This window comes from Oryzias latipes, chromosome 10, assembly GCF_053564925.1.
Source record: "Oryzias latipes strain Hd-rR chromosome 10, Olatipes_Hd-rR_3.1".
Lineage (NCBI taxonomy): Eukaryota > Metazoa > Chordata > Actinopteri > Beloniformes > Adrianichthyidae > Oryzias > Oryzias latipes.
The window spans coordinates 19,321,017-19,334,681 of record NC_136246.1 but is presented as its reverse complement, the minus strand read 5'-3'; the positions used below and the strand labels follow the sequence as shown (position 1 = coordinate 19,334,681).

The window sequence follows — 13,665 nt, the reverse complement described above, 5'->3', positions numbered from 1 at the left end:
TCCTTCTTGAAGGCAATGACCATTGGGCTACACCACTCTGAATTGGAAGGCTCGATCACCCCAAGCCTCAACATCTGTTCTATTTCATCTTGAAGTTTGCTCACCAGTTGCTGTGGAACTCTGTACGGACGTTGGCGGATCGGAAGCCCATTCTTCAGTCTGATGATATGTTCAATCAAGCAGGTCATTCCAGGTTTATCTGCAAACAGTGAGGAAACATCTTTGAACAGTTCAGTCAGTTCTGTTGCTTGTTTGGGTGGGAGGTGTGCCAGACCGGCTGAACCACCAGAGCTAGTATCTTCATCGCTGTCCTCTTCGGAGTTGATTTTTCTCACCAGCATGGCTCTCGTAGGAGTCGGACCTGGGTTTTCCCTCCATTCTTTCAGCAGATTGATGTGGTATGTTTGTTTTGACTTTTTCTTTTCAGGGTGGTGAACTTCATAGGTGACCGGACCCATCTTCCGAGTAATGACATATGGCCCCTGCCATTTAGTCAACAACTTATGAGTTGAGGAAGGGAGAAGAAGAAGAACCTTCTGCCCAGGTTGAAACTCACGGTTACGGGCCTGTTGGTCATACCAAGTCTTTTGTTTCCTTTGGGCCTCACGCAGGTTGACTTCTGCCTCCTCTTGATACCTCTGTAGTCGTTCTCTCATCTCCAACACAAATTGTATTACCCCTTTGCCTGCAGGCGTGGTAGACGGAGCCTCCCAACTCTTCCGGAGTAGATCCAACGGCCCTTGGACATCCCACCCGTACAGGAGCTCAAAAGGGGAAAATCCTGTGGAGGCTTGAGGAACTTCTCTGTAGGCAAACAGAAGAACTGGCAACCAGCGATCCCAGTCTTTACCTGTGTCATCCACAAACTTCTGCAGCATCTTTTTGAGTGTCTGATTGAACCTCTCCACCAAACCATCCGTTTGTGGGTGATACGGTGTAGTTCGAATACCAGAGATTCCAAGGTGTTTGTAGAAGAGCTGCATCAGCCGGGAAGTAAAGTTAGTCCCCTGGTCGGTCAAGATCTCATCTGGGATCCCCACTCTGGAAAACAGTTGAACCAAGGCTCGGACAACAGTGGGAGCAGTGCTGGTGCGCAGTGGGAAGGCTTCAGGAAATCTGGTTGCATAGTCACAGACAACAAGGATATATTCGTGGCCACTACTACTTTTAACAAGTGGGCCGACTATATCCATGGCAATCCTTCGGAGTGGAGTGGATATAACAGGAAGTGGTTGGAGTAAGACTCTGTTTGATTTTCGGGTTGGACATGTTTTCTGACAGGTAGGACATGCGGCACAATACTTCTGTATATCTGTATACATAGAAGGCCAGTAGAAACGAGATGCTGCTCTAAGGTATGTTTTATGACGACCTAAATGTCCTGCCCATGGAACGGTGTGAGCGAGCTGCATAACAAGTGGCCTACAAATAACAGGTACAACAAGACGCCTTTGTTCACCCTCAGCCATATATAGGACATTGTTGTCAACAATAAACTGTGACTTCTCCACAAAGAGTTTGTCATTACTTTGTGTGACTTTAGCAAACAGAGGTTTCAAATCTTTATCCTCCTTTTGTAAATCAGAAATATTCCCGTGTTTCATCCCCACAAAATCTGTTGCCTCTGGGCTCATTAAGTTTAGTTTTTTCTCGAAACGTTTTTGGGAGCGAGATTTCCTTAGCCTAATTTTACCACCCTCAAAAAGGCTGTCATCAAAATCAAAATCAGGCAAATGTTGCACATTAGCTTTAGCTTGGGCTCGAGTGAGTACAGCCCCAGAAATTTTCACATCAACTTCACCGTGGGTTTTCATTATGTTCAGTGGCTCAGTTGTTTTTTTCAGCAAGTCCATGAGCACAGGTAAATCACATCCGAGAATAACATCTACAGGTAAATTGTCTACCACGGCAAACGTTAATAGATAGGCCTGAGCATCAATACATACAGTTAATTCAGCTTTAGGATAAAGATGCTTATCCCCATGAACACAAAGAATGTCTGTTTTCTGGCTATAATCCAGAGCCCCCGTTGGCACCAAACTGCGCTTTATCAATGAGATGAAGCTTCCAGTGTCCAACATAGCAGTGATCAGTTGTCCATTAACAGTCACATCAATATATTTCTGACCTTTAAAGTCTTTACCATCAGGGTGCTCACCCCTAGGTCTAGGTGGATAACATGCACCAGTGACCTTAGATTTCCGAATGGGACACACTGAAGCTTTGTGTCCTGGTTGCTGACAATAGAAGCACACAATGTCCTTACCAGATGATCGTTGGCCTGCTGCCTTATTGGTGGTACCTGGAGCGTCTGGAGCGTTCTCCCTCCTCGACAGTCTTTGCTGAAACAGCTGGGCTGGTTGAGATGTTACCCCCATGGAGCGTAGAGTTGGCCCTCCTCTCCTGGCGTTGAGGTACTGGACAGCCAACTTTGCTGCTGCGATCCCCTCTGTCGGCTCATGCTCCTTCACCCAGGTCCTGACATCAGCTGGTAACACCCGCAGTAGTTGCTCCAAGATGATGACCTCCCCTATCTGTTCCTTGGTGTGCCGCTCCGGCTGGATCCAACGGCGATAGAGAGACTTCAGGCGATGGTAGGTTTCTGTCGGGTTTTTACCATGCGGCACAGATGTTGAGCGGAACTGCTGCCTATAAGTCTCTGGTGAAATGTCAAACTTAGCCAACAGTGCTGCTCTCAAGTCTTTATAGCAGTGGGCTCGGTCTTCATCCATTGCTGTGTAGGCTTCCAGGGCTTTACCAGACAGCAGTGGAACCAAACGACATGCCCACTCTTTTTTCGGCCATTTCCATGTTTTAGCGATGCGTTCAAAGCGCATCAGATAGTTTTCAATGTCTTCCCCCATCTGGTAAGGGGGAATTTTTGGATCGGAAAAAAGACCCCTAGGATGTGCAGTGCTGTCAGAGTCTTCTGAGCCAGGTGATGACGTCTCAGTGTCCGGCAAACGACGTGATGCTGGAGTTGGTAGAGTATACCTTGGGCTGCTTGCTGTAGATGTACTGGGGGTTCATGGTCCTTTGCTCTTTGATTTGCACGGAGCTTTGATGTGCGGTTGCTGCACTTTACTTTGGAGGGATCCGCTCAGGCGGTGAAGTGAAGCCACAAGCTCTTCTTCTCTCTTTTGCTGAGCAGTCAAGAAATCCCTCATAATGGTCAGCATGTCACTCCCTGAAGTACCAGAGGGACCTGGCTTTGGAGGTGCCTCCATTTCTTCTTCAGATGGCGTAGATGGTGCTGTTTCCCAAGCTTGGTCCACAGTTGCCTCAGGATGCTGGGAGTCTTTCTGGGACCGTAATCCACTCCTTCGTTTTGGAAGCTGAATCCTCCTTTTACGGCTTGCCATCCCACTTCTGACACCAAATGTCGCGGGGTTCTCTCAAGAAATTCAGAAAAAATGCAAAAACAAAAACTGGTAGGCAAGCCAGGAGAGATTTCATAGGGTTTTGACCCTTTTTAATAGAGTCTTTGGGAGACACACAAAAATAAAGCAGGAATGAAAGTAAAACAACATAAATTCATCTGACTTCAGATCATATCACCTTCAATTGTGAATTTGAATGGCACTCCTTCTGCCCATTTCTCTCTCAACCTCTCAGTCCCTCTGCAATGATGAGAGTGAGGCTTCCTCTGCCATTGTGAGAGTGAGGCGCCTTCTTATGTACCTCTTGCCACTCCCACATAATTAGGCCTTTTACTTAGAAAATTGTAAAGAAAGTTATTCTCAAAACATTTCATATTTCCTTCAATAATTAAATAATGTCCATCACATTAACTTCAGCCACAAATAATTCAACTTAAATTATACAAAGAAAAAACGAGAAACAAAAACAAGATAAATTAGGAACAGCTGTTTCCTAAGATTTACAACAATATATAAACAAAAAAAACAAATCCCTCGGTTTGGCTGTCAACGGAGGGGGCGTGGCTAAGACGCCGCTGCTGCTGAGCTGCTGCTGGGCTGCCGTGAGTAAGCGGTTCTATGTATTCTCTTCCACTTTCGGCTTCTCCCATCAGGGGTCGCCACAGCGAACAAGTCGCATGGTAAATTTGGCAATGTTTTACGCCGGATGCCCTTCCTGACGCAACCTTCTCAAACCGGGCTTGGAACCGGCAGAGGTAGAGAAGGGAACAGGGAGCAGCCCGGAGTCGAACCCGGGTTTCACGGACGGAAGGCGCCGCAAACCAGCACGTGTATGCTTAAAACTACTGATGACCAAGTGTGCACCCGAGGTCTAAACTGTAAAAATGAAAGGTGAATTGTAAGAAACTATGGTTTCACAGCGAAATGTTTGATTGTGACGTGGACGCGCGCACCAACATGTGTGGGTGTGTGTGTGTATGTGTGCTCACGGTGTTCGCTCAGCCCGAGAGACGGAGCCGCTCCGTCACATGCGTGAACATGTATGCTAAGAACAAAACATTTATTTTTGAGTTTTATTGTCATATTAATATTAAGTGTGTGAAATCTGGGCTTACAATGACATTAGCTTAACATAGAATTGAAACAAAAACTTGGCATTGAAAAACAAAAGATTTGGGAGTAAAAATAGCGTTAAAAAGCGTAAGAAGAGAAAGCAATCGACTAAAAATGCAGAATAAGTTGGACTTGAATGGCATATTCATTTTATTGAATGTAATTTGTGGTTTAAAATGTAAGTTTTGAATTAACAGTTACAAATATTTTATTTTTCAACACCCACTTTTAGTTTCAATGCCACGTTAAGCTGGCTGCATAAAGCCATAGTAAAAAAGTACACCAAATGTTTTGGAAACCAGCACATACAAAAATGTCATCAAGGTTTTCCAAATTAAATCACACATTTTTGAAGAATAAGCTTAAAATATTTACAAAACAGAAGTTACAAATGTATATTTGTATGAGAACCAAGGTGTTAAGATGGTAGCGATGAAAACATTTTGCTCTTAAGTCTATTAGGAATCATATTAAAAACAATGACTTTACTCTGCTTGTACAGTATAGTTACAGTCATGTCATAGAAGTCATAAACTTTGTGTAGAACATTTAACTTGAATGTGATACTAGATTATGATTTTGGTTGAATGTTATCGTACAGAACCTGTACACTTGTTAAGAAACGCTGTGAAAGCGTTCTTCTGTGTCTTGCAGCAAACTGTTCAGCTTTCTCAGATTTAATCTTCTTCCACTTGAAATAGACGCCGATTCCAACAAAGGAAACAACAGAAAACAGAAACATCAGACTGCATCTCAGCACGGACGGATCTGCGTGAACTAGAGACACAAAGACGACACAAAATGTTAGATCAACGACCAAGAAAAAGTATTTAAATTATAAAGAAGACTTAAGTAGTTACCAATGTAACATCTATCAATGTTTAATTAGCATTAAAATGGTATGTGGTGGGTACTTGTTTCGCACTTTACTAGCTTCCTTAAAGGCCCAAAGCACTTTACAGTCACAGTCCCATTCACCCATGCACGCACACATTCACACACTGGCTGGGCTGCCGAACACTGGCGCCAACCTCCAACCACCAATGGGAGCAATGGGAGTTTATGTGTTTTGCCCGAGGAGACATAGGTGGGAAAGTTGAGAACTGAACATGCAATCATCTGATCTGAGGTTGACCGCTCTACCCCTGCACCACAAAAATTGCAATAATGCTGGTCTGGACTTTGGTTCAGCTGATAAGAAGAGATTCTGTTGTGTTTAATTTGAAATATGTGTGATGTAATTTGAAAAAGGTTTTTGGTGTCCGACTCCTTACCCACAGTTCTGTCCTTCTCTGTTGGTGGGCTTTTTGCTGGTTCAAAGCACAGAGTCCTTTTGGTGCAGTTAATAGGAATGAAGCCTGTGAGAAAGCAAAATAATCCATAAACAAAATGATTACAGCAATCAATTTGTTGACTGTTATGTTTTTTATTCCTCTAACTCACCACAGGTACAGATGTATGTCGCATTAGAAGCAGAGCTGACGTGGTTCCAGGAGGAGCAGACCAGACGTCCTGAGACGTGTTGTTTCAAAGTGATGATGTTTGTCTGCTTGTTTCCAGAAAGCAGCTCAGCTTCTGTCAGTGACTTTCCATTCAGAGTCCACCTGTACTGAGGACTGTCCCCTCCCTCAGAGGAGCAGGACACCTTCATCTCTCCCTGAGACAAACACTCAGAGACCAGCGAGACGGAGGACACAGGAGCTGAGAAGAACACACACCTTTATTCACAATCTTTCTGATGAAGAGCAGAGATGTGGAAAAACTAAACACTAACTTTGACACTTATTGCGTAGATTGTCCACATACAGCCAGATTTTGGATGTACAATGATCTATTAAATATTAAATGATATATTTACCTTGTATTAACAACCATAAGGTGCGAGGTTCTGCCAATGTTCCATTTGAATCAAATGTTTGAAGTCTATATTCACCACTGTCACTCCTGCTCAGGTTATGGATCCAAAATGTTCCATTAGAGGGAAAAAATGAAGTTCTGTTTTGCATCTCAAGTGGTCTAGATTTTCTTACTTGTAGTAAATTCATGTTTTTAGCTAACAACTGGTATATATGTATTTGGGAGAAGTCGTCCATCAGCTGGAGAGAAACAGTTCCTCCCAAAGCTCCATAACACTGAGCTCCATTCTGTCTGCCATCACAGTAGGTCACCACACCTGGAAATTCGGATAGTTAAAAAATCTTCACATTTGGAGTTTTTTTTTTTAAATCCCAATATAAATATAACACCTAAAACAAAGACAAAATGTCTGTTGATCTGTGTAGAAAGTCTTTAAGAGGAAAAAGAACATTTCAACAACAATGCTTGGGACTAAATCTTCTTTTAAATATGTAAACTTTGATGTAGTGTCTCTTGATTTCAAGTTGATTTATATATATATTTTAAAAATGTAAAGTGATAAACAAAATGTTTCATACTAATCGAAAAATGTCAAGTTTGCATCATGCACTTATGCTGTCCTCACTCCAGTGGATTTTTTTATATCATTTAGAGACTCCGCTGGGTTTGAAGTTACATTTTTCTTTAAAGATGTGTGATGTGTTAAGACTGTTGACAGTGACTCTAACTCTTTACCTCTGTGTGCTTCTGTAGGTGGGACCCTTGATTTTGCTTCGGTCCAATGAGTCTTGTTTGTCTCAACCGCCAGTTTAGGTGTCTGAGACCCGTTGAAAGTGTTGTTAACGTTAATCAAACCTGTTAAAAAACAGTAAGATGTCACTGAACTGAACTTTTATATTCTTTTATATTCCCAAATGATACAGCTTACAGTTATTTAGTAATGATGTTTAGTTCAACAGACATTTTTGTATTAATAATTGAGTAAATTTCCATCACCAACGTTAATATCAAGGTTATCTAATATAATTTCTGCAGTTTGCGGTTCACAGGAATGGATCATTTTCAACACTAATGGAAAGGACTTACCATAAGATGTTCCAAGTAGTATTGTTAGCAATCCAAAAATATGTTTCATTTTGTTACCAAATGGTAATTTACACTTATATTCTGTAACTGATGAGCCAGAGAAGAAAAACAATTTCCAGTGTGAAATCTGCAGGTTTAAAAATAGAAGAGATCATAATTTAGTCAAAAAGTCATCCTGCACAGATCAATCATTTTGTATTCCTGAAGTAAAATAAAAAATACTGACTTTTTAAGAAACAATCATGTGTCTAATAGACAGACATAAAGACCTGATAGCAGCACGCCATGTGGGTTATTATGCATAACTGAAAGTTAGCCTTCATGCATTTCAAACATTTATTACATATATTATAGCTTTTTCAATCTTTCTTATGCTGATGTGACAGATTTTTCACATTATCTGTAACTGTCACATAACTTAAAGATTAAAAACAAGAATATAAAAAATCTAGTGTGATTGTAAATCAGAAAAATAATTTCAAATGGTGCAATTTCAAATGAATAGAGATGAATTAGTTCCAGTTAAGCCCATTATTCTAGATTAAATTCCTCGTTTCTCAAGGGTCTGTTTCATGCGAGGTTCTTCTTTGCTGAAAAATTAAGAAACTGTTGACAAACCTGTCTGAACAACACCTGCATTAATGATTTTTGTTCCCAGGTAAAGTATCAAAACTGCTTACGAAGTTAACATCAATTGTAAATCGATAGCTTTCGGTTTCTTTTCAATTAAGATTTTTAGAAATCAAGTGTAATATGCTTAAAACAAACAAATATTTGTTAAACTGCTGTGAAAAAAAATCTATAAAGGAAAAACAGATTTAAATATACATCATACAGCAACATGGTCCAGCTTTCAGTTTTCATGTCTCTTTACTCACCAGAGTTTAACAGCGACAGCTGTTTACCGTTGTTGTTTTAAGGAATGTGAATGTGTCCTTCAACACTGTGAAATGTGCTGACAGTTATCGACCTCAGAAGAAAACTAGTGACCAACTGATCGCTGGGACAAAAAAAGTGACTGAAAAATGGGGAGGAGACTTCTGAGAATTACTAAATGCCTGCAAAGCAATTTTTATCAAAGAAAGTTTTTTGTGATTAACACACATTTCTGGGATCTAATGTCTTGGTCATTTATGTCTAATGTTTAATGTTTTTAAACTATGATGTAAACTATACTTTACTATTAATCTGACCTATTGTGTTGACCATTTGAAAAGTTATATTATTAAAAAACAAACAAAAAACCATATGTTTAAAAGACAATCCCATCATCATTACTTTAGTTTCCCCAAAGGGTCAATCAAAAACCAAATCAAGAAATTTATATTTCTTGGGTCACACATCAAAGTTTTTGAAATAAAAGCAAGTCGTGAGACTTCTAGTTGCTGTTTGACCACATTTGTCCATTTACTTATCAGCATCTGCTTATCTGAAGCTGCTTCTAAACTTGAACATATCTGCTATGCAATGACTTCTTCTACAAAATGTCTATTCAAGGCCAAAAACACGTGATAGAAAAAAAGCAACAGGCACACGACAAATGTGAAACTAGTATTTTTGCTAACAGACTTGTTGATAACACTCACATACTCGTCTAAAAGTGGACAAATGTTTGCTCTTTTTTTTAAATTGTTTTTGGTGGCACTTACCAGACCACCACGACCAATCATCATCATCGGTTTCCCCAAGCCCACTTTGGCATGTGGGCAGGCAGAGCGGGAACTGAACCAGTGAGTTTCTAATCAGAAGTTGATCGGTCTACCTTTGAACCACAGCCCCACCACCAGCACTGCCTCCCTTTATGCATAAAAAAAGATATTCAGGACATGCAACTTGTGATTTTTAGTAAAAACATTACATCACACAAATTATAGAGATAGAGTGACTGTTTCTCAGTGGTTAGAGCAGCTGGTTTGTCTGTGATACGGATGTGTGTACAGAGTTACACAAAATACATCAAAACTAAACCAGAGCATAGATAATACTACACATTTAAACAACAGAGTGTTAAAGTTTTATCCATTAATTAAGCCAATTTCTTTTTTTTTTTTTTTTTTTTTTTTTTTTTTTTTTTCTAACTTGTCCTGTCCAACAGCTAGGCAGACAGATGAGAGCTGAGGGCCTCTTGGGTTGGACATATTTTACTTTAACAAGAGGGGTTATTAATCTTCAGACAAACCAAAGGTATGTCTGAATAAACCCCTTTTGTAATTGAGGCCAAACTTTATTAATTTCAAACATGTCTGAAAATCTTTGGTGTTGGACCGGACGGAAAAGGAAAGAGGGGAAGAAGAAAGAGGGACGTTAGAGAGAGGGGGGGTAGGGGGTGATAATAGGAGGGGAAGGGGGATAAGACCATGAAGCAGCATAAAGCAACAAGTTTACTGGTTGTTAATCATTATGGTAAGGTTCAAATGTAAAAAAAAAAACAAAAAATAAGGGCGGAGCCTGTCCACACACACACTCAAATGTTATAAACACACCTGTTAGTTGCAAAAATGTCCACCTGTCGACATGTACACAAAACAGATAGTGTTCACACGCATACTTATGCCTTAAAACCAACTAGTGTGAAATATTTCAGTCATTCAGTCTGTTGAGCTGACACCTGTGCTCAGGTGAGTGTTTATGTTCTTCTAAAATGGATGGTGGAACGTGAAAAGAAGGAGGGAGAGTGCCCAGCCATCCCCACCCCAAGACCCCCACCGCACCAGCAGCGGCAGCCGGATTCCCCCCAACACCACACGGGAACCGGCAGGGAACAACCGCCGCCCGGGCGACCAAGCCCGCCACCCAGGCCAGGGCCAGCAGGGCCGCCGCAAGGCCCCCAGAGCCAGAGAGCAGGGAGGCACGGAGGGAAAGAGGGCGCCGCCCCAGCCCAACCAGGAGAGCAGCCCCCCCCGCCGCGCCGGGAGAACCCAACGCAGGGCCCCACCGGAGAAGGACGCCCACAGCCCCAGACGAGCACCCCACCACCACCCAGGAGTTCCGGGCATCCCCCCGCCCCAACCCCAGGTACGGGCCAGGACCCCCCAAGGGAGACCCACTCCGCACTCCAGGCAGCCATCCGCCCGGCCAACGGTTGGTCCAGGGAGGAGCGAGGCAGGGGCCCGCCGCCCCCGCCCAGGAGGGGGGAACCCCGGGGAAAAAAGAGGGCCCACAAGGGGTGTTGTAAATATGGCCCGACCAGGCTCGGCCACAGTTGGAAATTTGGCGGGGCCCAGCACTCAGGAGCAAGGACCAGAACCCACCCCCCAGGGACACGAACACCCCCGGCTCAGATGTAATGTGAACCCCCCCACCGCGCGGAGAGAGCACTGCCGGGCCCAGGAAGCCAGCACCCCGGGGACACAGCCGCCGTTGCAAAGGGGCCCGTACCCCCCACCAGGGAAGAGGCAGGGGACAGATGGTCCTAGGTCCCACCTTCCTTGCAAAATGTGTGTGCGTGTATGTGTGTTTGAGAGAGTGTGTGTGTGCATGTGTGTGTGTTTATGTTGGGATGTATATATTGAGGGGGGAGGGGTGTGTGTACTAAGGGGGGTGTGGTTAAAATTGGTGGGTAGGGCACTAAGGGGACGTCTCCTGATTACTCACAGTGACGTCCCCTCACCCTCCCCACCAAGGGGCCCTAAATGTCTAAGGTGCGGTTAAAATTGGCGGGTAGGGTGCTAGGAGGACATCCGCTGCTTGCTGGCAGTGATGTCCAAGCACCCCCCCTACCAAGGGCCCTACATGTCTAAGGTGCAAATAAAACCGAAAGAGGGGGGGCCCACTCCATACGGCAACCACAGGAGGGGGGTGTCACTGCCTAGTAAACCCCCCCCCCCAAGGCTCATCGCAGGCTAAGCCCCCCACCCCCTCACCCTATTATGAGGTTATATGAGGAAGGGGGTAAGTTGGGGACAGATGATAGACTGTCCCCCGGTGGTCAAACAGCCGTCCCCCGCCCCCCCCCCCAGCAAGGGGGCCAGGCCCACCCAGCCCCGGGGCCCCACCCCCGGAGGCGCAGACACCCCAGGCCCAGCACCACCACCCCCACACAGAGAGAGGGGAGCCAGAAAGCGCCGCCCCCCCCCGGAGCAAGCCCAGGCCCCCACCCCCAAACGCCGGCCCTAGAAGAGCTCTGGTCAGGCCTCGACGGGACCGAGGCAGCGAACCGGCCGGGGAAACCGCCGATGGCCTCAGCGGAGACCCCGACCCGTCAACCCCCCCTGCCCCGTACCAATAGTGGCCCCCCCCTCCCCCAGAATGCCCCCCCACAGGACAGGGCCGACAAGACCCCCACCCCACCCCACCCCCAGACCCCGCAGCCGAAGCGGATGACACCCAGAGCGACCGGGGGCCCCAAGAGGGTTGTCCCGTCCCGCCCCAGAGCCAGGGAAGGGCCGATCCCAGCCCCAGGTGTAGACGGGAAGCCCATCCAGCGCCGCTGGGCCCCCCCCCCCGAGCAGCGCCCCCCGCCAACCCCCCCCAGCACAGGCAAAGGGACCACCCCCCCAAGCCAAGCCAGACCACCACCCCACCCCCCCCACCACGCACCCCCACACCCAAGCCCAGAGGACCACGCAGCGCCCCAGGCCGCCCCACCCAGGCGCCGGACCCGACCCCCCGACCAACGGAGCCCCCACCACCCCCGGCCAGGCACCGGAGGCCCCGACCCCCACCCCGGCCCACGGCAGAAGGGCAAGGAGCAGCGACGACCATGCCCCCCCCACCCCCTAAGTCACGGAGTTAGCTATGGGAGACCAGAGAGACCGAATTCTTTCAAAGTTACTTGAACTTTGGGCTGACATTTTTTCCAAGCTGATATGATCAAGCAGCAGATTTCTGTGTTGACTTATATTTATATTTTTTTTGCTTTTCCAATTTATTAAAATAGTTTTTTTAGCAATGCAAAGAGTTATGAAAATGATAGAGCCTAATCCTCCTTCTACATCGATGGCACTCATGTCACCAAGCACACAAAGTGACGGTGAAGCTGTGATTGAAACCTTAAGCCAGACTGATAGATCGGCACATACCTGCTGCCAGAGAGCCTGGACAGGCGTGCAGAACCATAGTGCATGCATGTAATTGTCGGGTAGATTACTGTCACAGTGCTGACAAATGTCTGAGTTACTGAGACCCATCTTGAACATCCTCTGTCCAGTGTAGTAAATTCTGTGAAGAGTTTTGAAATGGATTAGCTGCAGATTTGGATTTTTTGTCATTTTAAAGGTGTTTAGACAAAGTTCTGACCAAAAACTTTCATCTGTGCTGATGCTCAAATCCGCATCCCATTTTGTTGTCGGAAGTGAAATATTGTTATCTAAATTACATAAAAGTTTGTATATTTTGGAGAGAGTTTTATTCATTGAGAAATTGATCAGAGTGGTAACTACATCTGGTAGCTTTAAATCGTTGTCTCTGTATTTAAACTTTTTAGTAATAATTGATTTAAGTTGCTGATATTCCAAGAAGTTATATATTCCATGTTTGTCTTGAAGTTCCTGGGGAGTTATGAATCTTCTATCAATAATTATGTGCTCTAGTTGTTTTATGCCCCCTGCTTGCCAAGCTGGGAAGTGAATCATTTTTTTGTTAATAAGGATGTCCGGGTTGTTCCAGATGGGTGTCATTTTGCACGGTAGAATTGATGATTTTGATATTTTGAGAAATTCCCACCAGGCTGTTAAAGTCGTGTTTATATTAATACTTTGAAAACAATCCTGTTTTTTAACTATTTGACTAATAAATGGAAGATCTGACAGGTTGATCTTTCCACATAACGCCTGTTCCAAGTCTAACCATGAGTTGGTTTCTGGATTATTTTTTAACCATTTTAAGATGTATTGTAATCTATTTGCAAGAAAGTAATTGTGGAAGTTAGGTAATTCTAATCCTCCACAGCTTTTTGCAGATTTTAAAGTTTTTAGACTAATTCTTGCAGGTTTATTGTTCCATAGAAAGCTTGATATGGATGAGTCTAATGTTTTGAACCATTTTAATGGCGGTTGTGTGGGAATCATTGAGAAGAGATAATTAACTTTGGGTAAGATTTTCATTTTAACCGTGGCTACCTTGCCCATAAGGGACAAAGGCAGGTTGGTCCAGCGTGTTAGGTCGTCCTGTATGTTTTTCAGTAATGGGGTGTAGTTTAGCAGCACCAGTTCTGATATTTTGGGGGAAAAATAAATACCTAGATATTTTATATTGCCTGATTTAACTGGTATTGTGAGTCCTTGCTCCG

At 44.3% G+C, this 13,665-nt stretch overlaps 1 protein-coding gene across 3 annotated transcripts in view; it reads right to left on the bottom strand.

Annotated features, from left to right (window-relative positions):
- LOC110013392 (uncharacterized) overlaps positions 1-10,122 on the bottom strand; it is a 41,788-nt gene extending 31,666 nt beyond the window's left edge. The window contains exons 1-7 of one of the 3 annotated variants that reach the window (XM_078954223.1): positions 8,315-10,122; positions 7,437-7,563; positions 7,086-7,205; positions 6,352-6,666; positions 5,937-6,194; positions 5,768-5,851; positions 4,440-5,270 (exon numbers count right to left, since the gene is read on the bottom strand). In XM_078954223.1, the coding sequence (XP_078810349.1) occupies positions 5,065-5,270; positions 5,768-5,851; positions 5,937-6,194; positions 6,352-6,666; positions 7,086-7,205; positions 7,437-7,485 (1,032 nt within the window). In that variant the 5' untranslated portion in view covers positions 7,486-7,563; positions 8,315-10,122 and the 3' untranslated portion in view covers positions 4,440-5,064. Of the gene's footprint in view, positions 1-4,439; positions 5,271-5,767; positions 5,852-5,936; positions 6,195-6,351; positions 6,667-7,085; positions 7,206-7,436; positions 7,564-8,314 lie in introns of those variants that run through there. The other 2 variants (XM_078954224.1, XM_078954222.1) reach the window with 2 other exon arrangements.
- Between the last annotated feature and the right edge of the window lie 3,543 nt (positions 10,123-13,665).